This window comes from Prionailurus bengalensis, chromosome C2, assembly GCF_016509475.1.
Source record: "Prionailurus bengalensis isolate Pbe53 chromosome C2, Fcat_Pben_1.1_paternal_pri, whole genome shotgun sequence".
Taxonomy (NCBI): Eukaryota; Metazoa; Chordata; class Mammalia; order Carnivora; family Felidae; genus Prionailurus; species Prionailurus bengalensis.
The window spans coordinates 130,001,303-130,025,350 of record NC_057350.1 but is presented as its reverse complement, the minus strand read 5'-3'; the positions used below and the strand labels follow the sequence as shown (position 1 = coordinate 130,025,350).

The 24,048-nt window shown below is 46.4% G+C and overlaps 1 protein-coding gene across 1 annotated transcript in view; it reads left to right on the top strand.

Annotated features, from left to right (window-relative positions):
- The window catches only part of LOC122491973 (inhibitor of carbonic anhydrase-like), a 67,974-nt gene that overhangs the window by 35,309 nt on the left and 8,617 nt on the right, over nt 1-24,048 (top strand). The window contains exons 3-13 of the mRNA XM_043595370.1: nt 1,560-1,668; nt 2,588-2,749; nt 3,955-4,111; nt 4,940-4,995; nt 8,310-8,488; nt 9,857-10,028; nt 10,932-11,074; nt 13,222-13,312; nt 14,490-14,531; nt 17,656-17,811; nt 21,186-21,327. Of these exons, the coding sequence (XP_043451305.1) occupies nt 1,560-1,668; nt 2,588-2,749; nt 3,955-4,111; nt 4,940-4,995; nt 8,310-8,488; nt 9,857-10,028; nt 10,932-11,074; nt 13,222-13,312; nt 14,490-14,531; nt 17,656-17,811; nt 21,186-21,327 (1,409 nt within the window). The remainder of the gene's footprint in view (nt 1-1,559; nt 1,669-2,587; nt 2,750-3,954; nt 4,112-4,939; nt 4,996-8,309; nt 8,489-9,856; nt 10,029-10,931; nt 11,075-13,221; nt 13,313-14,489; nt 14,532-17,655; nt 17,812-21,185; nt 21,328-24,048) is intronic.

Below are 24,048 nucleotides of genomic sequence, written 5' to 3'. Positions count from 1 at the left end.
CGGGATTCACTGTGGGGTGGTGTGGCTCGTCTGGGCTACTTGCACCCTGCCAGGCTTGTGATGCTGGGGATCTGGCGTATTAGCTGGGGTGGGTAGGCAAGGTGCTCGGGGGCAGGAGGGGCAGGCTTAGATCGCTTCTCCTTAGGTGATCCACTTCAGGAGGGGCCCTGTGGCAGCGGGAGGGAGTCAGATCCGCTGCCGGAGGTTTGGCTCTGCAGAAGCGCAGAGTTGGGTGTTTGCGCGGAGCGAGCAAGTTCCCTGGCAGGAACCGGTTCCCTTTGGGATTTCGGCTGGGGGATGGGCGGGGGAAATGGCGCTGGCGAGCGCCTTTGTTCCCCACCAAACTGAGCTCTGTTGTCAGGGGGCTCAGCAGCTCTCCCTCCCTTTGTCCTCCAGCCTTCCCGCTTTCCGAGCAGAGCTGTTAATTTCTGACCTCCCAGACGCTAAGTCGCGCTTGCTGTCGGAACACAGTCCGCCCGGCCCCTCCGCTTTTGCAAGCCCGACTCGGGGGCTCTGCTTGGCCGGCGAGCCGCCCCTCCGCCCCGGCTCCCTCCCGCCAGTCCGTGGAGCGCGCACCGCCTCGCCGCCCTTCCTACCCTCTTCCGTGGGCCTCTCGTCTGCGTTTGGCTCCGGCGACTCTGTTCTGCTAATCCTCTGGCGGATTTCTGGGTTATTTAGGCAGGTGTAGATGGAATCTAAGTGATCAGCAGGACGTGCGGTGAGCCCAGCGTCCTCCTAAGCCGCCATCTTGCCGCAACTCCTGATATGTGAATTTAAAAAATTATTTCTAAGGGCAGCTGGGTGGCTCAGTTGGTTAAGTGTCCAACTCTTGTTTTCAGCTCAGGTCATGATCTCATGGTTGTGAGATTGAGCCCCGTGTCGGGCTCTGTGCTGAGTGTGGAGCCTGCTTAAGATTCTCTCTCTCTCTCTCTCTCTCTCTCTCTCTCTCTCTCTCTCTCTCTGCCCCTCCCCTGCTCATTCTCTCTCTTTAAAAAAAAAAAAAAAGGTTTCCATGATGGGTTGAGAAATGATCTACCTCACTTCTGAGAAGAGGCTGTGAGGTTGCTGCTTCTCACAAGAAGGAAGGAATCCTAGGCTGACAGATACTTGAAGAGAGAATCCAGATCTGTGAGTGCAAGCCATAACTTCTTATGGATGGAAATATTTGACAATTCACTCACTAACTTCTCCAACAAACATTTATTGAACACTTACCTATAGGAGGTGCTTCTCTAGGTTCTGAGATACAGCAGGAAAAAGCCAACCAAACAAAAAAAGTATCCCCACCTTGGTGGAGCTTGCATTCCAAAGGGGAAGGAATTTACAATGAATGGTTGTCAGGTGGTTGACTGAAGGAAAAAGCAAAGGGGGAGCTCAGCATTTGTGCATGGAGTGGTTGTATTAAGATGTGGTTGGAGAGAGCCTTCTGAGAAGGTGACATTTGAGTGGACAATAAGGAGGAAATGAGGTCTGACCCATGCAGATATCTATGGGTCAACTGTCCCTGGCAGAGGTCTAGGTTAGGGGCTCCATTCATGGTCTGGTTTCTTCTCTTTCAGGCAAATGAAGCAGATGCTGTGACTGTCGAAGGAGGTTTGGTGTTTGAGGCAGGCCTGCTCCCCTTTAACCTGAAGCCCATCGTGGCAGAATTCTTTGGGTCAAAAGATGGTGCGTTCTCCCTGGGGTCCCAGGTCTCTGGTCTGACACTGCAGCCATAGGGGGAGGCAGGGTCTCTGCCAGCCTGTAGGGAACAGAGTTGCTGGAGCTCTTTGGATTGAAGGAGTCTGTCATCTATGCTGACCTACAAGGGCTAGAATGTTGACTCTCCCTGGGAAATTGTGAACTGTATGCATCCTGATCGAAATGCCCTTGGTACTGCTGGATAAGAGGGGGCAGTGCTGTCCAGAGTCCATCACTTACCCAGTGGGGTTGCACCCTTGAGAGGCCCTTCTCTGGAGACACACAGATCTGGACAGCCTCTTCGCTGTGCTAATTCCCCTGCAGTTGCTACAGAACATGGATCTGTGAATGATGTGAGGAGAGATTTGGGGGGAGTTGAAGAATAAGGCTTTGCCTCCTCCCATACTTGTCCATAACTGTCATCAGTGGGTACATGAGCACAGCCCACCTCAATCTGTGTCCAACTTTCAGGGCTCTGTCAAAATCCCGGGGTCACCCCTGCATCCTGCCTCTCACACCTTTACCATTGTGTCTGGGCTGCAGGCAAAGAAACAGAGAAAGGAGAAAAGCCTTTGGGGAAAAACAGTAACATCACAATGACTGGGAGCTGAAGGTCTCCCTAAGAATTCCCTGCAGGCCCTGTAGTAGCCGGTGGCCTCAACCCCACGTCTCCATTGGCTACAAGGGGCTGGCTTAAAGGAACTAGTGTTCATTGCCCTGAAAATGGACTCCCCCCGCCCCACTCCTGTTAATCAAAGGCCAATTTTTTTCTTTTTTCACCTGTTCACCAGGAGATGGTGCAGGTCCTAGGATTTCCTGAAGTTGCCCATTGCACACACTCTGGAAGATTAGTTAGCAATAATGTGGTGTCTTCCTTTGGTCCTCCTTTCACTCTGTTCCTTTGCAGATCCACAAACCTACCATTATGCTGTAGCTGTGGTGAAGAAGGACAGCGACTTCCAGCTGAACCAGCTCCAAGGCAAGAAGTCTTGCCACACGGGCCTAGGATGGTCTGCTGGGTGGAACATACCCATTGGGGTACTTCTTCCTTCTGACTCCATTGAAAAAGGTAGGCTTGCTAGGGCTGGGTGCCCTCAGGCAGGACTCCTACGCCAGTCACCCACATAGATTGTGTTGGGGCCATATAATCACTATCAGGCACTGAGTTTCATGAACTACAAGGTGAGGAGAGGACAGCCTGATTTAAATGTGACTAGCTGGGTTTGCTGCACCAGCGACCCTCGGGAGCTGGCAGCTGAGTCTTCTCTTGGCAAAGGTCCCTTGGTCTCTGAGCTTCTGAAAGCCCCACATTCATTGTAACCCCAGCAGTTTGCCTTGACAAGGGCCATCCCTGGGGCTCATGAGAAAGGGGAACTCCCTTCCAGCTTCCCAGGAAGGCTCACTAGGGATTATAGTCACACCACCGGCAGTCAGGCCTCAGTGCCTGGGGTGAGGGTTTGGGATGGGGGCAAGAAGCGAGGAGCAGACTGGAGCCAAGAATTTTTTATGTACTTTTTGTTCAGTTATGAGGAGCCAAGGGAGTCTAGGGTGCCTCGTTAGCCTTTGAAAGACGATGGGCAAATCTTTCTGTGCTTTTGATCCCTGCCAATTCTGCAGCATCCATGTTTTGCCTGTGATAGAAACAAGGGGCTTTTGGGGTCAGATGGAGTGCCAAAGCCTGGGCCATAGCTCTGGCCGTGTTTGCCCTTTCTTGGGGTCTCTTTTGCCTCCATGTCTGACACTGCTGTACATCTGTCTGAAAAGTTATGACTGTTGGCCTACCCCCTACCAACCACCAGGCAAGTTATCCCAACCCTCTCCCATGGATTCCTGGAACTACCATCAACTACCATAGCTCCTGGATCCAAAGGGGAGAGGGGTGGGTGGGACCATGTCCTGAGGCAAAAAAGAGCAATTGGAGCTCCTGCAGTGTTTAGAGTTCTGTCTGCCACACCTAGAGCCTCCATGGTGGTGAGTTAACAAGGTGAGCAGTCCCGTGGTTCAGTGTAGGTAGGTGGCTCTCTGCAGTGGACATGCTAGGACCCCAGGCCCACACATTGGTGTGATGTCTGAACACATGGGGACCCTGGGCCATCCACTTCTTTGGCTATGGGCACTGTTGGCCACCTCTGGACATCTGCTTCCTTAGGACAGTCTTGGGAAGTATGTACAGCCTCATGGGATCTCACAGAGGGCCACTCACTCACACACATACACAACCCAGAGGCCCCCAGCCAGTTCATGCCCTGAGGTCCATATGTCTGTGTTGAGCAGCCACAGCAGAAATGGCCGAGTTCTTCTCCGGCAGCTGTGTCCCCTGTGCGAACAGGACAGCGTTCCCCAGACTGTGTCAACTGTGTGTGGGGAAAGGGACAGACAAGTGTGCCTGCTCCTTCCAGGAACCGTACTTCGGCTACTCAGGTGCCTTCAAGTGAGTGGGGCCCCCCTGCTTCTCCTCACCCTGATGATGGGGAAACTAAGGCACAGGGAATAGACAGGGCCTGCTCAGACCACCTAGAGTGTCAGTGTGAAACCCAGGGTCCTGAGTGCCTCCCATGGCCCACCCTCACTCTTAACCATCCTGAGGAGCAGCCTTCTGTGTGGGAGCCCCTCTTTGCCCCCCAGGGAGCCTGTGTGCTCCCTCTTGGACCAGGGAGGGCTTGGGGAACAGACCTATCTCTAGGTCTCTGGGATCCACACACACAGGCTTGGGCTTCCAGCTGGGCCAAAGGCCAAGACCTCCCAGCTTGCTTATTTCTGGCAGAGCATCTCCTTGTGTCAGGGACATGTGCTCGCCTCTCCCCACCTCCCTCTCAGCCCTCTGCAGGCACCTTTCCATGTCTGTAAGAGAAATGGCTAATGGTCAAAACCAGAACAAAACTGGCTGGGAATCCAAGGCTATCCTGAGTTTTTATCCTCCATGTATCGGGCTTTATTAAAAAAAAAAAAAAAAAAAACGAATCACTTTAGGCTGCCTTTGAAGGGGAAAGTGCGGGTCCTTCCTTCACACCATCCCTCCCTAGAATCACCTGGGTTGTGGCTTACAGAGCTCCTGCCTACTTTAGACCCGGGTTGGCTGTGGAGGTTCAAAAGCCCCTCAGACAGGGCCATTGCCTCTGTGAGGACACACTGAAGTCTGGGAAACTGTGGGCAAAGCCGCGTGAGCCAGTGGTCAGGGCAAAGCCTCAGAGGGGTTGCCAGGGCAGGGGTGAGCCCAAGTCATGGACAGTGGCCTGACTATCGCTGTCCCATTCCTCAGGTGTCTGCAGGATGGTGTGGGGGATGTGGCCTTCGTGAGGCATATGACAGTGTTTGGTAAGTGCTGGATGGAGGGAGAATCATGTGAGCCATACCCTGGCCAGGGGAACTGGTTCTTACCTGAAAGTTTCCTAACATCTAGAGATGGGTGATGACAAGACCGTTAATGATACAGGAGAGTTTCTGTATAAAAATCATTTCTGTTATTTGTACTTGGTTTAGTGTTCAATTTGTTCAGTTTGCAAATCTACTAAACGAATTGAAACAGTATTTAACAATTAATAAAACAAGTTGTAATAATTCAATTCTCTTAGCCACTGCAATATCCATTTCAAATGTAATCACATTCTCCCGAATTCTTCAGTATAAATGGCTCCTAAATGCTTCAAACACCTTAAACAAACACACAAATTATTATAATGATTTCAGAACTTATTAGCACATCTACAACTAGAGGTGTTGCAAAAGCATTATTACTGTGGACAAAAATATATTTCTTTTGTGTTTCTACATTGAAAAAAATAAACACTTTTAAGAGTTTTGGGCCGGGTCGCCTGGGTGGCTCAGTCGGTTGAGCGGCCGACTTCGGCTCAAGTCATGAACTCACTGATTGTGAGTTTGAGCCCCACATTGACCTCTGTGCTGACAGCTCAGAGCCTGGAGCCTGCTTTGGATCTTGTGTCTCCTCTCTGTTGCTCCCCCACTTTCTCATTCTCTCTCAAAAATAAAGATTAAAAAATTAAAAAAAAAAAAGAGTTTTGGGCCATTTACCAGAAAGAAACAAAAAAACCAAAATAATATTTCAGGCAAATTGAAGTTACAGAATCTGGGTTTTGTTTTGTAACCAATCAAATTTCTATCACATGCAGAATACACTTGTATTGTTAAAGATGTTTAAACCAAATGAATATTCAGTATGCTAGGTTCATTTTTAAGATAAATGTCTGCTACCTCAAAGGAAACTTTAAGTCATCACTTTTCACAGAGCTCCTTACAACACAGTGTCTTTCTCTAGCATGAAAGAGGAGTTCAAGGTCCTTTGTTGCTTTGTTCAGCTATTCACAATTCACAGTCCCCTCATTATTACACACTGACCTGGTTTGTTAGCATTTTGGCAACTGACGCATGTCTTATTAATAATCAGTAAATTTGATTAGTGGGGTCATTCATGGGTTTCATTTCCCAGAATCAAGTTGTTCCAGATAATTGTCATTGTTATTTCCTCTGGTTGCTCAAGTGCTCACAGTTACTATGCCAGTGGGCAGAGTCTTCTAACACTCACCCTGAAGCATTTGAAAACATCTTCACTTTCTGAAAACAACAGGTTGTCCCAGCTTGTCCTCATTTACTTTTACTGAAAGTCATTTACCTGCTAATATAGATCACTCATTGCCTTCGAAAAAAAAGTTAATTTATTTACTTTGAGAGAGAAAGAGAAAGAGAGAGAGACAGAGAGAGAGTCAGCAGGGGAGGGGCAGAGAGAGAGAGGACAGAGGATCCAAAGCAGGCTCTGTTCTGACAGCAGCGAGCCCAATGCAGGGCTTGAAATCATGAACTGTGAGATCATGACCTGAGCCAAAGTCGGACGCTTAACCAACTGAGCCACCCAGGAACCCCCACTCATTGCCTTTTAAGTAGAAGTTTATAAGAGACTATCCATCAGGCTTTTGGGGTACAAGTGAGTGTTGGGGAGCTGCTGCTACCACTGGGACCTTGAGGTAAAGTTCTTTCTTTCTGGAGCTATTAGACCATATTGATTTTTTTAAATTGAATTCTGATATTACTAAATCATTAAAATTTTTTCTTTTAATATAAAGATTTAAAATGTATTTTCTCTTCGACATACCTAATTAAACTTGTAACCTTATACAAGAACTCTAATTGTACTCCTTCCCTTTCAGTGTGAGAGTTTATGAACCCCAAAGACCTTCTCTATGAGTTTTCTAGGGATGCCGTGACAAAATACCACAAACTGGGTGGCTTAAGCAATAGAAGTTTATTGTCTCACAGTTTGAGAGGCTAGAAGTCCAAGATCAAGGTGTGAGTAGGGTGGGTTCCTTCTGGAGGTTCTGAGGGGGAATCTGTTCTTTGCCTCTCCCCTAGCTTTCTGGTGGTTTCTTTGGTGTCCCTTGGCTTGTGGTCACACTGGCCCAACCTAAGTCCTTCTCTTCACATGGCATTCTCCCTGCGTGTGTATCATTTTTATCAGCATACCAGTCATGCTGGAGTAGGGGCTCACACTACTGTAGTGTGACCTCATCTTAGCTAATGACAGCTGCAATGACTCTATTTCCAAGTAAGGCCACGTTCTCAGGTAATGGGCATTTAGGACTTCAATATAGGAATTTCAGGGGACACAATTCAACCCAGAACACTTTCAAATACCAAGATAAGGGGAACCGAACAGTCTGTTCCCCTCACAAGGTTTTCTGGCCCTCCTTGTACCTGTAGAGTACGCTGACTGGGGCCCTATGCCTCCTTCAACTCTTTCACCACCTTTCCCCAGCAGGCTCTGCCTCCAGGGGAGGACTGCCATTTTAGTGGGGGACCTGGATTGTCCTCGCATGGTGATGCATCAGCCTCAGACTAGCTGACAAGTTACCTTGACTCTCCGAGCCTACATTTCCTCATCTCTAGAATGGCATCATCATATCACTGGCCTCCCCAGTTGCTATGAAGATTAAATGAAAGCCTTCAGCACAGTCTTTGGTGTGCTGTGAGTGCTCAGAAAACATTTGCTGTCATCATTCCTATCGGCAGAGTTACAGACGTGTGGGGTAGTCAGAGGGGTCCTGGGCCAAACAGGCTTCCCGGCCCCGGGTCTATCTGCAGTGAGAATCAGTCATTTCACCTCCTGAGGCCTCAGGTTCCTCATATGTATAAAATGTATTTGGAAAAAATTTTCTTTCAGTCCTCTTTAGGTTGTTAAAAAATTATTAAAGACAAATTAGGTGATACAAACACATTTTAACATTTCATGAAGTTGACAGTCTCCTTTTGGAGAGCTGAAAAATGGGGTGGAAGTCAGGGAGCTTCTATAAATGAATAAAGGACAAGGAAGAGACAAATAGACTATTGACTGGGGCCATATAGTCAACTTTGTCTAGGTTAGAAGGTCCAGGGTTGGCTTGGTGTTCGGGGACTTGCTGATTTGAATAGACTTTGTTTCTGGTCAAGCAGAGCATTTACAGGGACACAAAAGCTGATCTAAATTTTGGTTTACTTATGTGGCACCTCGGCAGGACTAGCTCCATCTTGGGCCTAGAAAGTTATTACAATAAGGTCAAACAGTGTCTGTGATTCAGGGAGCAGCAGGGACCACAGCTTATAGCTCTGTCTACAGTTGGCTCATCTGGGCTTTCTTCCCCCAGAGAACCTGCCAAACAAAGCTGACAGGGACCAGTATGAGCTGCTCTGCCTGGACAACTCCCGGAAGTCAGTGGATGAATACAAGGACTGTCACCTGGCCCATTTCCCTTCTCATGCTGTCGTGGCTCGAAAGGTGGGGGGCAAGGAGGACTTGATCTGGGAGCTTCTCAACCAGGCCCAGGTATTCCCACCCACCATCCTCCCTTCCTGCTTGGGGGAGGGGGTGTCCCTGCTTGGATTTGGGGCATTTTCCTACATTCCCTTCTAGCTACTCTGGAAGTTCTTCTGGGTGTAGGACAGGAACCATGTCACACATCATCTGCTTCACTGAAAAGCCACTCAGTCTGTATATGTTATAGACAGCAGAGGCCATAAAACCCTCACTTATATCATTGACCTCCTGGTCCAAAGACTCTATAGAAGTGCCTCATTGCTCCATTTTTTTCTTTTCAGTTCTAAAAGGTCCTCACGATGCAGGGCAGGTGCCCCTCCTCTATGGAGTATTCTCCTATTATCTTACTGGCATGCGATCCTGCCCTCCTGACTTCCCTCAGTGGCAGGTTCTCTCGCCATGAGCGTTCTCTCTGTCTGGTGTTGGTGGCAGCCTCTCCCATCCAGCCCTTATTCATCCCGTGACCCCTCTCTCTTGGCGCTCCCTGCTTAGCACTGGGGATTCAGAGATGAAGGGCACAATGACTTGCCCTTGAGTTGCTCCCAGATGAGTATGGGAGACATGATGAATATACATACAAACTACCACCAGATGAAATGGTACAACCTTGGGGACCTGGATTGTGTACTTTGTAGAGGTCAGAGGAACTAATTTGTAGGGTATATCTGGGAAGATTCTTGAGCCCTGGGAAGTAAGCTGTGTGTACCCCTAGGAAGTACAGGAGGTTGCCAGAGGTCACATTTCATGTACAGCCACTGCAAAAGCAAAAAGTGGACAGACACTGGAAAGACCTTGGGGGTAGGTACAATAGTCAGGAATGGCTTTGGGCCAGCTAGTGGGAGTTGTAGGCAAAGGGCCCTTCCATTGTTTGGAGGCCGGAAAGTTTCCAGCTGGTCCTTCAGTGGTAGGCCTGAGGTAGGAGAGGAGCCCAGGACTCCTGATGTCCAGGCTCAGTGGCAGGTGCTGGACCACTAGCCGCTCCAGGACGAAGACCACTAGAGCCACTAGAGCCACTAATGGCCAGGAATAAGGCAGCCTTCACTGCCTGTCACATGGGAACCTGACACTGGGGAGGAGCAGCTGCCTGGCATACAGCAACCCGTACCTCTTGGTGTGAATCTCAGAGGGACAGCCCCTGGCGGTTTCCCTGAAGCCGCACATGGCAGACCAGCTGGGATTTGGGTAAAGTATTCCCTGGAGAGAGACATGAGAAGCCCAGGAAACACAGGGACGTTGGTGGGCCAGGAGCTTTGTCTTTACTCTCAGGTGCTCATGTTTTTTCGCTTTCAGTTTTCCTTATTTGGTTTTGGGTTTGTTTTCCCTTTCCCTTGCTATGCCAGCCTCCCTCCTTCTCTGTTTGTTTTATCCTTTGAACAGGAACATTTTGGAAAAGACAAGTCAACAGAATTCCAGCTCTTTGCCTCTCCTCATGGGAAGGACTTGCTGTTCACAGATGCTACCGATGGGTTTTTAAGAGTCCCTCCTAAGATGGATGCCAAGCTATACCTGGGATACAAATATTTTGCTGCCATTCAGCATCTAAGGATAGGTGTGTAAGGTCCTGGGAGGGCAGCAGAGTAGGAAAGCCAGAGAAGTTTTCCCAGTGCCTGCAAGCCTCACCCTACCCAACCTTCACTGGCCCATGGAGCCTAAGGGAGCTACAAACTCCCAGGGGTTAGTGAGGGGATTTTCTGCTGAGCTGCACCAAAGGCCTGAATTATGAGATCACAAAAGGGTTTTGAAGACCTTCAGGTTACAGTCAGTTTGAAGTAATGATGGTTCTCAGTCCTGTGTATTAACCAGGGTCACCTTCCCAGTGCCCAGGAGAAATAGCACATCCCAAACTGATGTGGGAACATGGCCTCTGCCACTATTAGGAATGAAACTAGGATGTCAGAGGGTGTTAATTCAGCTCTTGCCTTCCTCTGGATCCCTATGGCTCATTTTTTCTTTCTTTCCTTCCTTATTTTTTTCTTCATTTAGTCAACCAATAGTTATTGAGCACCTACAAAAGCCACTGTGTTAGATGTGGGTATACTGTGGTGAGCAGATATTGGGTGAGGGGAGAACAATTAGGCCCACCCCAAAGATAACACATGACTACCAACTAGGGAATGCTGCTGGATGGGAGAACCCAGTCCTGTCAGAGAAAACCCCGGAAGGTCCTGACCTGGGCTGGTGCTCAGAAAGGCCTCCCCTCAGAAGGGTGTACTTGAGGAGGTGAGGTCAATAGGGAGAGGGACTGCTCTGCCTTCATTGTTCCTTCTGAGTACTGAGTTCCCCATTTCTCCCAGAGGGTGATAGGCAGGGAATGAGCAGGGATGTCTCATGCCCACTCTGCTGCTGTCAGTGAGGACACCATTGGGCAGCCATTCTGCAGTCAGTGGCACTAACCTCCCAGACGTATGTGAGGACTTATTTTGCATGCTGGGCTTTTCTCCACCTGTCCTAGGTGTGGAAGACTCCCAGAGGGTGCTGTGGTGTTCAGTGGGCCACCATGAGAGGGTCAAGTGCGATGAGTGGAGTGCTGTAAGTGGTGGCGCCTTACAGTGTACCACGGAGGAGACCATTGAGAACTGCATCGCTGCCATAGTGGTAAGGAGGGCCCTACCTCCACAGCTGGGCTTGGACACACAGATACATGGCCTCTCTGCCCTTTTCCCATATGTCTTCCTGTCAGCCATGAGGCTAAGATGTACCTGTTGTGTGCTGCCCCACCCCCTCCTCAGCCCCATGCAACTCCACCCAATGCACCCCTCCAGCTCAGGCTGGCCCAAGACCCAGACTCCTTAGGTACTTAGCTCTGGAGTCCTGGGAGCTTTGGGAAGTGGGGTGGCATCCCAGGGTGTGGATTATGAAAGCAAATCAGCCTTCTCAGTCCTTGAGTCATTAAGTTTAACTTTTTTCTGGTGACAAAAATATTACATGCTACAAGAGAAATGAAAGATAAATAAAATCATTCACAACATCATAACTCAGAGATCATGACCACATAATTTCTGAGTTATGAAGTTGTGTTGTTATTAATTTTCCTTTCTCTAAGAGCAGACAATATTTTTGTGATTAGAAAAAATCAATTTATGGGGCACCTGGGTGGCTCAGTCATTTGAGCTTTTGACTTCTGCTCAGATCATGATCTCGTGGTTAGTGAGTTTGAGCCCCACATCAGGCTTGCTGCTGTCAGCCTGTCAGCGCAGAGCCTGCTTCTGTCCCCTCACTTTGCCCCCTCCCCCACTGGCACTCTCTCAAAAATACATAAACATTAAAAAAAAAAGAAAATTATAAATAAAATACTAAAAAATTGACAGAAACCTAGGAGACACACAGTCTTCTTGAAGAAAGAAGATCTGTATTTTGGTAAGCCTTCCTGGGAATAACCCGTACATTAAGATCTGGCAATTTATACAGTCTCCTAAATTTGTCGGTTACAAAGATTAAATGAATTTGAGTGCTCGGGACATTGCCTAGCATATAGTAAGCAGCCAATAAATGTTATCTATTGTTATTATTATTTAAAGTCAGCACAGAAGGTGTACTTTCTTAGGTAATGAAATATTTGTTTAAAATATGTTTTTAATGGCTGCATAATATTCCACCAAGTATTTCAGCCTCAATTTATTTAACTAATTTATAAATGCCTATATCTGATTTATTCTCAAATCCTTTGCTATTGTAGATAATATGGATTGAATATTTTTGTTCTATGACCTCAGTATTTCCGGGTGTATCTTTAATAGTAATGATAGCTAATATTTGTGAAGCTACTTACTATGAGCCAAGTATGTTTATGAGCTCTTATCTTGTATTAACTCATTTAATCCTCACAATAAGCTCAGGAGCCCATTTTATGGATGAAAAAAAAAATAGAATAGTTTTGAGGTATGTGTCCTTTAAAATAGATCCTGGAGACTGTGTGGGTTAGTGGTCATGAGCTAAGGAATGAAACTATGTTTTAGTCTTAGTGACTGTCTATTAGAGGAATTATTTAAGCTGTCTCTGATCTAGTTCACTAATATATAAAAGGGGGAGGATTATAGTACCTACCTTGTTGGATTTTCTGAGCAATACATGAGATAATCACTGGAAGGTGTTTCAAAAGGACCTGGCGTATAGTAAAGGCTTGGTAAGTTTTTGTTTCTATAGTTGCTACTGTTTTAAGATAAATTTCTAGTAAGGCAGTTAATAGATCAAAAGCGAAGCATGAATATGTATCTGTGTGTTTTTATCAGTGACCTTATCTATACATTTTTTGCTCTGCTGTTGGAAAATTTCATTGATTTAAATAATAACCTATTAATGAATTATTTAACTGGAGAAATTAATTGTTTATTGAATGTCTCTGTTGTGTTAGTGCTCTGAGTTAGTGCTAATGCGATTATGGGAACAGAGTTGAACTCCACCATAGAGAAGAAAACATGTTTCATAGAAACATTAGTAAATACGGTCTCTGAATCTGGCCATGTAGATGGCTGAGTAGTAACAGTCACAAATAAAATGTGGTAAGGACATGTCCAGTACTCAACATGGGACTAATGAGAGGTCAGAGATGCCAGGGAGCATGATCTGTGTTGGGTGCTTGCTCCTGGGTCAACATGTCCAGCTTTCTAAACCCTGTGGTTATATGGCAGAAGTTTTGATTAATCAAAAGTACATGTGACATAAAGCTAATGAGACAGAAAACCTCTGAGGGTCAGTGAGACAGGAAACAGCCTCACTTTTGTGCTACTGATTTATTTCTTCAGAAAGGAGAGGCTGATGCCATGACTTTGGATGGAGGCTTCATCTACATAGCGGGCCAATGTGGTCTAGTGCCTGTCCTGGCAGAGAACTACAGTAAGTGGAGGCGGTGCCTCTCGCTGTTTTATTTCCTCGAGGCCATTGACATGAAAGATGAAGAAACGATTTAGTTCATTGTTGAGATAATAACTACTGTTGGAATGTAAGAGGCTAGCAGATAATATCCTCTTTCCCCAGAGTCAGAACCAATGAAGATATGGATACAGGAATAAGGAGAATGAGATCAAAGGAGATCTTTATTACTTAAAAGGTGATATTGGAGGGTATGGTACAGAGCTGGCTGCAGGGCTTGCCAAATTGCCCTTGAGTTAGAGTTACCCACTAGTTCAGGAGAACGGGTCTGTTGGCTTACCCCATGGCTGAGGGCAGAGGAGAACACATATTGTCATAAATCTTCATTGAAAAGATCTAAACCAACCTCTCCCCACTCTCTTCAATAAAGAAAGGAGGGGCTGAGCCACATGAACTTCAATACTTGTGCCAAATTTACTAGTCCAAAACCAACTCACCCCAGCTGCACTGGAAGATTGAGGGGTGATGCTACAGGGTCATGTTCTTTAGTGGGGATCCTTTCACATAAAAAAAAATAAAGCTGGGAAAAAGAGGATTTCACCAATATAATTTATGAAGTACCTCATCAGTTAGGCGGTGAGCAGGAAACCATACATTATTCTTCAATACAGAACAACTCTGCTAAGTAAATAATGGTAGCTCCATTTTGCTGATATAAAAACTAAGGCTTAGAGAAGTTAAATGATGTGTCCAAGGTAGAATGAAGACCGTATCTACGGTTTTCTGACTCCATGGATTCGATTTTTCCCCTCCAACATAACGAGAATATGATGATTGCCCACCACAGTCCAGGGTTCTGCAGAGAAGAAGGATGTCAGGATGATTTCAATCACATAGCAAATGCAGAAAGATCTTTGTCAGGATCTTCAGTGGCCTCTGCCCCTCTTGAAAGGGCATCTCATTTTCTTTCTCTGTAACCCCCTGAGTGTTGGGGAGATTCTGAGGTGGAACCTAATGTTCAAATAGCAAAGGTCAGGCAGAGAGGGGTAAAATAGGCCTACAGAAACTTGCTTGTTGATAACCAATGACACACTGCTTAATTTTATCCTTCACTCTTGAGATTGAGAAGCTCATGACTTTGGACTGAGTAATAGCAGAGTTTCATGCCATTATCTTGGTTTTTTTTTTTTCTTCTTTTTAGTGCCTAAGGATGAGTCTAGGTGTGTGAATACACCCATGGAAGGTGAGTCAGAACCAGTAACACTGGGGTCAAAGATAAAGGCCATTGTTGGGGGAGAGGGTGGGGAAAGTCTTAAAAATAAACCAAAGTTATTAGAGTTGTAAGAAAATCAGAAGGATGATGATGAGAAGCCGCCAGTACCACAGCTTATTGTTAAGGAGCAAATCCGTCACGAAGCTGTAGCAATAATTCCCGTTTGTAGGGTATGTTACAGTCAACAAAGGACTCCTGCCTGCACTATTCTCGTTTAGCCTTCTCAGCGGTCCTCTAGGATGTGGACATCATTATCCCGTGTTGTGTAGATGGGGAAGGTGAGGCTCAGGGCTGCACAGCCACGGAGTGCCTGCACCTGGGCTCGAGAAGAGGTAGTGTGACTGGAATCCCCTTGCCCTTCCCGACACACCACCCCGCTCCTTGTCACATGCTGCCTGCCCATCTTTGTGCCAGGAGGCAGGAGCCTGTTCCAGGCACTTCCAGGCCAAGTGGAGGCCTCACGAGAGGAGGAGAGTCATACCTGCTCTAATGAAGAGGAGGAGGAAGATGAGCTCAACCCTTTAGCTTTTGGCCAGCTGATTTTAATAGCAGAGGAGCTGACCTCATCTTTAGAGTAGACCAGTTGACAAGTTCTCCCATCTGTGTCTCCACAAGGGCAGAGAGGGTCTGAATCTGTCCTTGAAGTACCTACTCTTGGAAAATGGAGCAGTGTTTCTTAATCTAGTGTAGCACCTGGACCAGCTGCATCAGCATCACCTGAGAACTTATGAGGAATGCAAATTCTTGGGCTCCACCCCAAATCCACTGAGTCAAAAACTCCAAGGATGGGGCTACTGTTGTGTGTTTTAACAAGACCTCCAGCTGATTCTGATACACATTAGGTTTTGAAAACAACAGTGACAGAGGATCCTGAGGTGAAAACAGATGCTCGCCTGGGCTTGGAGCACCCCAGCACCAGCAACATCTCTGTTCCCTGCTAAGAATGGGGTCATAGAGGCCCCGCTGTGCCCACACTCCACCAAGCTGCCTGGGGTGCAAAGCAGCTCCCCTGCAGCAGCTCCCCTGCATGTGCAACAGAACCCAAGCCCTAGGGTATGCTGCCCCTCTCCCCCTCTGCTTTCATGGCTAACAGTCTTCAGTGAGTTGTGTCTTCACCCTCAACCCTAAGGGCTGGCATTTTTCTCAGCCATGCAGTCTATCGATTGGAGAATATGTGAAGTCAGAAGGAACTCTGCTTGAAGAATGGTTGACATTGCCAGGAACTTCAGTGATAGGCAAATGCAGGTGGACAAAGATGCTTAGAAGACAGTTCAGGGTGGCTGACTGGGATGGAGAAGGTTAGATGTGAGTAGAGATGGAGATATCAACCCCAAAGCCACACACACACACACACACACACCAGATGACAGTAATTGATGCTATTTGTGCAGAAACAGCTACACCTCAGGAAAGGCACTGTAACAGTATTTGGCTGCTGGAATGGTGTAATAGAGCACATTCTGGTAAGCAAGGGTTTGCTGTGGCCTTGGAAGAATCTGTTGCAGTGAAAGAAGGGCTCTGGTACTGCTTGTGCCACAAGCAGCATAGCTGGAAACCCAGCAGTGTAACTTCCCCGTCCTAGTCTAATGTACAATGTGCCCATATTAGCACATCTGATCCCCCTAAATCAGCCCCTGGGATGAGTATCATTGTCACCATTCTACTGAGGAGAAACTGGGGATCTAGATAGAAGTGACTTGTCTGAGGTCATTTAGGAAGTAACTGGCAAGGCAGATCTTTCACCTGCCATGTTGACTTCCAATTTTTCTAGGCTTGAATATTTAGAGACCTGAATCACAACAGCAAGAGAGGGAGTGTAGTGGGGAGAGGGGTTCGGAGTGGCAGTGGAGAACCATACCAGCTTCTAATTCTGAAGATTTATGATTCTAATCTTCTTATAAATTTAGGTTTGCTGTTTAGGCCTCACTCAATAAGCACATTCAGTTACATAGTATTGGGATAGGAATATATGAAATATCAGTGGTGTTCCCATTATTTTCAGGAACAAGACAAGAAGGCCTACTCCCACCAAAGACACTGGGCATTACTTTGAAAGTGAATGCAGTATAATTAGGAATATATGTATATTCCTAATTTTATATATATATATATATTCCTAATTACATATATATATATACACATATGTATATATACACATATATGTATATATATGTATATATGTATATGTATGTATATATACACATATGTGTATATATATATAATTAGAAAAGAATTTTTAATATTTGGAAGAAGATTAAATTGTCACAATTAGAGAAAACAATATTGTCATATCTAGAAAATCAGAAACTTAACTTTATTTCTTTTTAAAGTTTATTTATTTTGACAGCGAGAACACAAGCGGAGTAGGGGCAGAGAGAGATAGGGAGAGAGAGAATCCCAAGAAGGCTCTGCAGTGCAGAGCCTGATGCAGGGCTCAAACTCACAAACCATGAGATCATGGCCTGTACTGAAGTCAGCCACTTAATGGACTGAGCCACCCAGGAGCCCTGAGATTTAACTTTAAAAAAGAAGTCATTAAAGCTCTTTCTTTATGACTTAACGTTGAACAGAAATATTTCAACAGGTGCACACTTATATGTATAAAAATTTATGCAGATGATATGTAATCTGGCAAAGTGGGGCACAACATAAATGCCCACCAGTAGGAGGATCACAAAATATGGTATTTCCATATAGTGGAACATAACTTAGATTTAACCAATAAACAGAATGAGATAGTTGTATCTATTTCTGCTGAATCGAAAAGGTGCCTACAATATATCATTGATGGAGGATAAAGCATCTTATAGTAAAGAATGTATAGCAGGATAAAACTGAAAGTATGAAATACATGTGTAAAAATTTCTGGATGCATGCATGTAGACATGTCTGGAGCGCAGTTGTCAGACTGTTTGGCCCCATACTTAATAATGATAGTTATTGGAAGGGTCTTCTGCTAAAGTAAGGTGAGGGGTTCAAGCTATTCCCCCTCCCCTGAGAGAGTGGCAGGAGGGGGTAACTGTAGCAGCTCTAGAATACATTTTCAGAGGGTCCTGGAGCTACTGAAATTGCATCTTGGTATCTGTGTTGCAAGGTTATTACGTCGTGGCAGTGGTTAAGAAACCAAGTGCTGACCTCACCTGGAACTCCCTGCAAGGCAGGAAGTCCTGTCACCCCTCAGTTGGTACTTCTGCAGGCTGGAACATTCCCATGGGTTTAATATACAACAAAACTGGGTCCTGTAAATTTGGTAAGTATGTTCTGGGAGGTGGTGTGGCAGCCCCTTCCTTGGGCCTGTGCCTGTGTAGGAGAGAAATTCAGTTCAATGGCAAGGAATGCCAAGGGATGATATAAGTGGGTAGTGGGGTCAAGGGCTGGGCAGACATTACAGGTGAGCTTCACCTCTGCTTGAATGGATGCTCCCCTTTCTCCTCACCTCCTCACTTCTGAGGGGAGAGGCTTGGCCCAAAGGGCAGATATCAGGGAAATACCCCTTTCTTTATGTATTACCACTAGCTCGGGGAACAAGCCTGGGGTTACAGAGCAAGAGTAGTGTGTGTGTGTGTGTGTGTGTGTGTGTGTGTGTGTGTGTGTGTGTTGTATTGTTTTCCCATATAAACTAGATTGGCTGCTTTTTAAAAATTGAAAACCCTATACCAGTAAGTCCTTGGACACTTTATCTTTCACTTTCACCCTTATCTCCCTTAGATTCTCATATTCGTCATTTTAGCAACACTCTTGTCAATACCTAAAAGGCCCTTGGTCCCCTGCTTTCTCTCGTCATCTCACAAATCCCATTCCTATGCAAAGCCCATTCCCTGCTCTCTTCACCCTCTGCACCTTAGCAGCTAAACATGGCTGGAGAAGTCACAGGGCCCAGCAGTTCATTCCTCTGGAAATGCTCTAGCTGCTGGCCTCAGTGGGCCCCTGGCACTCATGAGCACCCCCACTGTGTCTCTACGCCAACCCCCCCCCCCCGCACACTTCCTAATAATTATCCTAATGTCCTCACTGTCCACACATTTCCATCCCACACCCATCTACCAAGTTGCTCAGCAGATGACTTATCTCAGCTGCAGAGACAATTGAAATGATCAGAAAAATTTCCCCTCACCATCCCACTGCCGAAGCTGTGGGCCTACTGATGGCTGTATCTACTCAGCCTCCCTCCACCTGTGTTTTGCGTGGGGGCCCCTCCCCCACACCCTTCCCTAGAGCCTCACTCTTTTGGTTACTACATCTTCCTCTGGTATAGCCAACAATTTCTTTCAACATTGAACTCACCCAATGTTTTCCATTTTTAAAAGTCCAGCCTCTCTCAGCAGTCTCCTCCCACTTTTGACTTGTTTCTCCACCTCTTTACTGCCAGACTTCTTAACAGCAAGGTCTGAGCCAATCACCTCCCACTTACTCCTCTGCTCCCTGCCTTCTGGCTTCCCTGTGTCATTGCATAAGGAAGAACTCTGATCAAGGCTACCTATGACCTCCATGTTGCTCAGCTGAAAGGTCATGCTCCACTCCATTTCTCCATGACTTCTCTTTCTTCAAATCGCCTTAAAACACTATCTCCGGACTTTTGTGAAAACACACTGGTTTGGTTTTTCTCCTACCTCTACAAAATGCACTTTCCCATTCTGGTTAATAAATATTTCAGTTGCTTAAAAAATTTTTTTTCTCCTACTCTAAACTCAATCCTCAGGCACTCATATCCATACCTACAGCCTTGATTACTATCTAAACAAATAATACTATACATACAAAACTAGGCACATAACCAGTAGTAGATAAATGTTTGCTGCTATCACTATTATTAGTATTATGTCTATATGTTGATAACTATTACATTGTTATCCCTAGCACAGATCTCTCCTTGACCTCCAGAACTGCCTATTTGACATTATCTAGTTGAATATCTCAAAAGCACATTAAGCTCAAAACAGAATGCATCATCTCTGCTGAGCCTGGTCCTGTTCCAAAGCTGCCTAGCTTGGTGGAGGACCCTATAGTCCATCCACTTGCGCCAGCTGGAAACCAAGCTGTCATCCTGCATGCACCCATCCATCACCAGTGATGTCAGTTCTCCGCGCCCACCCCCCCCACCTCACCACCATCTCCCTCACCTTAGCGCTACCCTAGTCCAAGCTGCCTTCATCTCTCCTGGGCTACAACAGTAACCTGCTGCCTGCACACCACATCTGGCCTGGATTCCATCCATCCTGTTGCCAGACCAATCTTTGCAAAGTGCAGACCTGCTATATCCTGCCCACTATACCTGGTCTACCATTGCTACAGCCCTTCAGAAGCTCCTCATTTCTCTAAGGATAAAAAACAAAATCTACACAAAGGTATAAAAGGGGATCTGGACCTTGCCTTCTCCCCACTGACTCTTGCAGTGGGTGGTCCAGCACAACGACCTCTATTAACCTTTCTGTGTCATTTGCTCCCCACCCAACTCCTGCCCTAGGCCTTTGCAGATGCTTCCCTGTCTGGAAAACCTGTTCCTATTCATTCTTCATCTCTCTACTTAAGGCCTCTCCCTGACTCCCAGGTCTGCACTAGATTCCTTTATCTGCAGGTGTAGAACCATATTCTTCTTTCCCAGAGCAAGTGGGAGTTGGTGGGGGGGGGGGTGGATAAATTCACTGGCGTGGCTACTTGAATTATGACTGTTGCTCACAAGCTTGGGTTCCCGGAGAGCAGGGCCTATGTGACGTCCTTACCACAGTGCCCTGGGGCCCAGCACAGTGCTTGGCAGCTGGGTCTCTCAGGCCCCTTCCTGGATCTGGAGTCACAATGGAATACCTTGTAAGGAAAGGCAAGGGAAGCAGAGGGCAGGAAAAATGGGGGACAATTTCAACCACCTGGGACTTTCAGTTTTGTTGTGTCTCTTAGGATTACAACTGTGTCTGTCCTTTCACACCTCTGCCCTGTGCCACTTCTATTCCACAGACCCTTGTCCCAACTTCAGCCAGTTCCCCTTTACTCTAGTTGCAACCTTTATTTTTTAGTTCCCTAAGGTTCTTATTTCTTTTTTTTTTTAATTTTTTTTTCAACATTTTTTATTTATTTTTGGGACAGAGAGAGACAGAGCATGAACGGGGGAGGGGCAGAGAGAGAGGGAGACACAGAATCGGAAACAGGCTCCAGGCTCCGAGCCATCAGCCCAGAGCCTGACGCGGGGCTCGAACTCCCGGACCGTGAGATCGTGACCTGGCTGATGTCGGACGCTTAACCGACTGCGCCACCCAGGCGCCCCTAAGGTTCTTATTTCTAATAATATGGTACCAAACACCTGAATGTGGCAATTCTAGGGATAAAATCTGGGGCTCTCTTTCTTTTTTTTTTTTTTTTAATTTTTTTTTTCAACGTTTATTTATTTTTGGGACAGAGAGAGACAGAGCATGAACGGGGGAGGGGCAGAGAGAGAGGGAGACACAGAATCGGAAACTGGCTCCAGGCTCTGAGCCATCAGCCCAGAGCCTGACGCGGGGCTCGAACTCCCAGACCGCGAGATCGTGACCTGGCTGAAGTCGGACGCTTGACCGACTGCGCCACCCAGGCGCCCCTGGGGCTCTCTTTCTAACATAGGCAGGCAGAGCTGACCTCCTCTGTTTTCCTGCACAGATGAATTCTTCAGTCAAAGCTGTGCCCCTGGGTCTGATCCAGATTCCAGTCTCTGTGCTCTGTGCAGTGGTGGCAACGACCCAGCCCATACTTGTGCTCCCAACAACCATGAGGGATACTACGGCTCCAGTGGGGCATTCAGGTGAGTAGTGTCTGTGCACCTTTCTCTTTGGCACCAACCCAGTGAACTTCTTGTCCTTTCATCTTTTCTATCGCCCCAGCATCTGGGCACTGCATTTAAGAGGAGCCAGAATTAGAAAACAAAACTGTAGATTCCCACCGGCCCCAAGGACTCAAGTCCAGCTCCTTTCTGGAACACTTTTCTGCAGACCCACCAGACTTAGGGCACCTGAGGAGAGGCAAGAATGAGGGGTACAGGGTCACAGCCATGCTTCTACTTTTGTTCTTTTCTTCTGTGTGATTGTGGACAAGTCATGGAATCTTTCAGAGTCTCAGGTTAAAATCAGAGGAGGGGTACTGGGTGTGTGCTTCTTACATCTGGCTGATGAGTACATTTTAAAAATAGATATTCCTAGGCTCCCCATCCATTCAAGAAACAGTTATTGAGCACCTAGTATGTGGCAGGCACTGGTCTAGGTAGAGGGGTTATAGCAGCAACAAGACACATGTAGGTCCTGCTCCCTGTCTCCTCTCATGAGGAGAGTAGGACAATAAATATAAATGAAGGGCCAATCACTTCCTGACTGAGGTAGGAGCTACAAAGGAACAGAAGGGGGTAGTGTGGTAGTGACTTGGGTAGTGGACAGTTTTGATAACAGCAAGTGGAAGGGACTGTATGAATTGAGGATTAAATATTGACAGGGAGGGGCACCAGGGTGGCTCAGTGGGTTGGGCGTCCAACTTCAGCTCAAGTCATGATCTCATGGTACATGTGTTTGAGCCCCGCCTCAGGCTCTGTGCTGACAGCTCAAGGCCTGGAGCCTGTTTCAGATTCTGTCTCCCTCTCTCTCTGCCCCTACCCTGCTCACATTCTCTCTCTTGCCTCAAAAATAAATAAACATTAAAAAAAGTTTTTAATATTGACAGGGAGTCAGACCTCAGAAAATCTGGAGGAAGAGTATTAAGGAAGAAGGAACAGCAAGGATACAGGCATGGGGCAGGATAAATTGTGCCGTGTTTGAGGCCAGAAAAGGCCATGATGGGGAGGGGGGTGGCGCATGGGTGAGAGGGGATCAGGGGTGTGCAGAGCTGGAGCTGCGGCATTGGATATGTCTCTGTGCCCTATCAACCTGATCAGGGAGGTAGATTTAATTCTAAGTGTGCTGAGCAGCACGGGACACTTTGAGGCAGTAGGCATGTTGTATGAATCAGGGTTGTGTGGAGAATGTGTGAGCCTCTAGGAAAGGCCCCTTTATTTGTCACACTGCCAGATGACTTTGTCCTGCCATCTCCAAAATTTTCTCTTTCATAAGCCATACATAAATGACATATTTTCACAGATCCACTACAACACTATATACTGAACATGAAACCTAGGCTAACGTAGTTTTTGTTTTTGTTTTTACATCAGAAAGTGCATTGGTATTAGGGTTGATGGTCTCCTTGGCACTAATATAATATTACAGAGGACTGGAATTGTCAGAGCTGTGTCTTGAAACACAACTTGTTCTCATCCCCAAATGAAGGACCAGTTTTCAGTCCTTGCATTGCTTCATCTACCGGACCAGTATCATTGATACCACCCATCACTTCCTCCCAATGGATGCATTTTCCTCCTTGGCTCCAGGACACCACACTCTTTGGATTCCCTCCTCCCTCTCCTGCTATTGCACCTGTCTCTTTGTTGGTTCCGCCTCACTTCCCCATCCTCAACATGTTGGTGCACCCCAGGGCTCTGTCTTTGGACTTCTCTGTTCATACTCACACCCTTGGTGGTTTTATCTACTCTCGATCCATCTACATGCTGACAATTCCCAAACTTATATTCCTGTTCTCTTCAGAACTCCAGATGAAACTCCAGACTGCCTAGTGGGCATCTCCACTTGGATTTCTAATCACTGTCTCAAATTTAAATGTCCCAAACTGAGATTCTAAAATTTCACATACTCCCACCCAAACCTGTACCTCCAGCAGTCTTACCCACATCAGTTATAGGCAACTCCATTTTTCCTTTTGGAAAAAAGTCAGAACCTTAGTGTCTGCTATCTATGTCTACTTTCTTTCTCTCAGACTCCATATCTGGTCCTTCATCAAATCATGTTGACTCTACCTGCAAAGGGTAACCAGAATTGACCTCATCACCCATCTCCACTGATATCACCTTGATCCAAACCACCATCATCTCTCTCCAGATTGTTATCATACATTCTTAAAGGGTTAGGAGGCATCTGCTCTATCCTCTTCTCCCTCCTACGTCCAGTCTATTCCCAACATATCAGCAAGAGTGATTCTGTTAGAATATAAATCAGAGTATCACACTTCTCTGCTTAAAACCCTCCAGTAATTTCCCATATCACTCAAAGTAAAATTTAGGGTCCTTCTTTGACCTATAAGGCCTCTTTATGACCTGGGAAGGCCCTTTGTGACCTCATCTCCTACATCTTTCCCCTTGCTGTATCTACGTCAGCCATCTTGGCATCCTAGCTATTCCCTGAAGACATCAAGCACATTCCTGCCTCAGTGTCTTTGTCCTTGCTCTTATTCCCACTTAGAGTATTCTTCCTCCTCATATCATAGCTAGTTGCCTCATTTTCTTTAGGATTTATCAGGGAGTCTTTCCTGGCCACTATAATTTCACATACACACACACATGCCCTTACCAATATTTCACATCCCCCTTTCTTGCTTTATGGTTTTTTTTAAAGCACTTTTCACTCTATAGAATACTATATATTTTATCTAC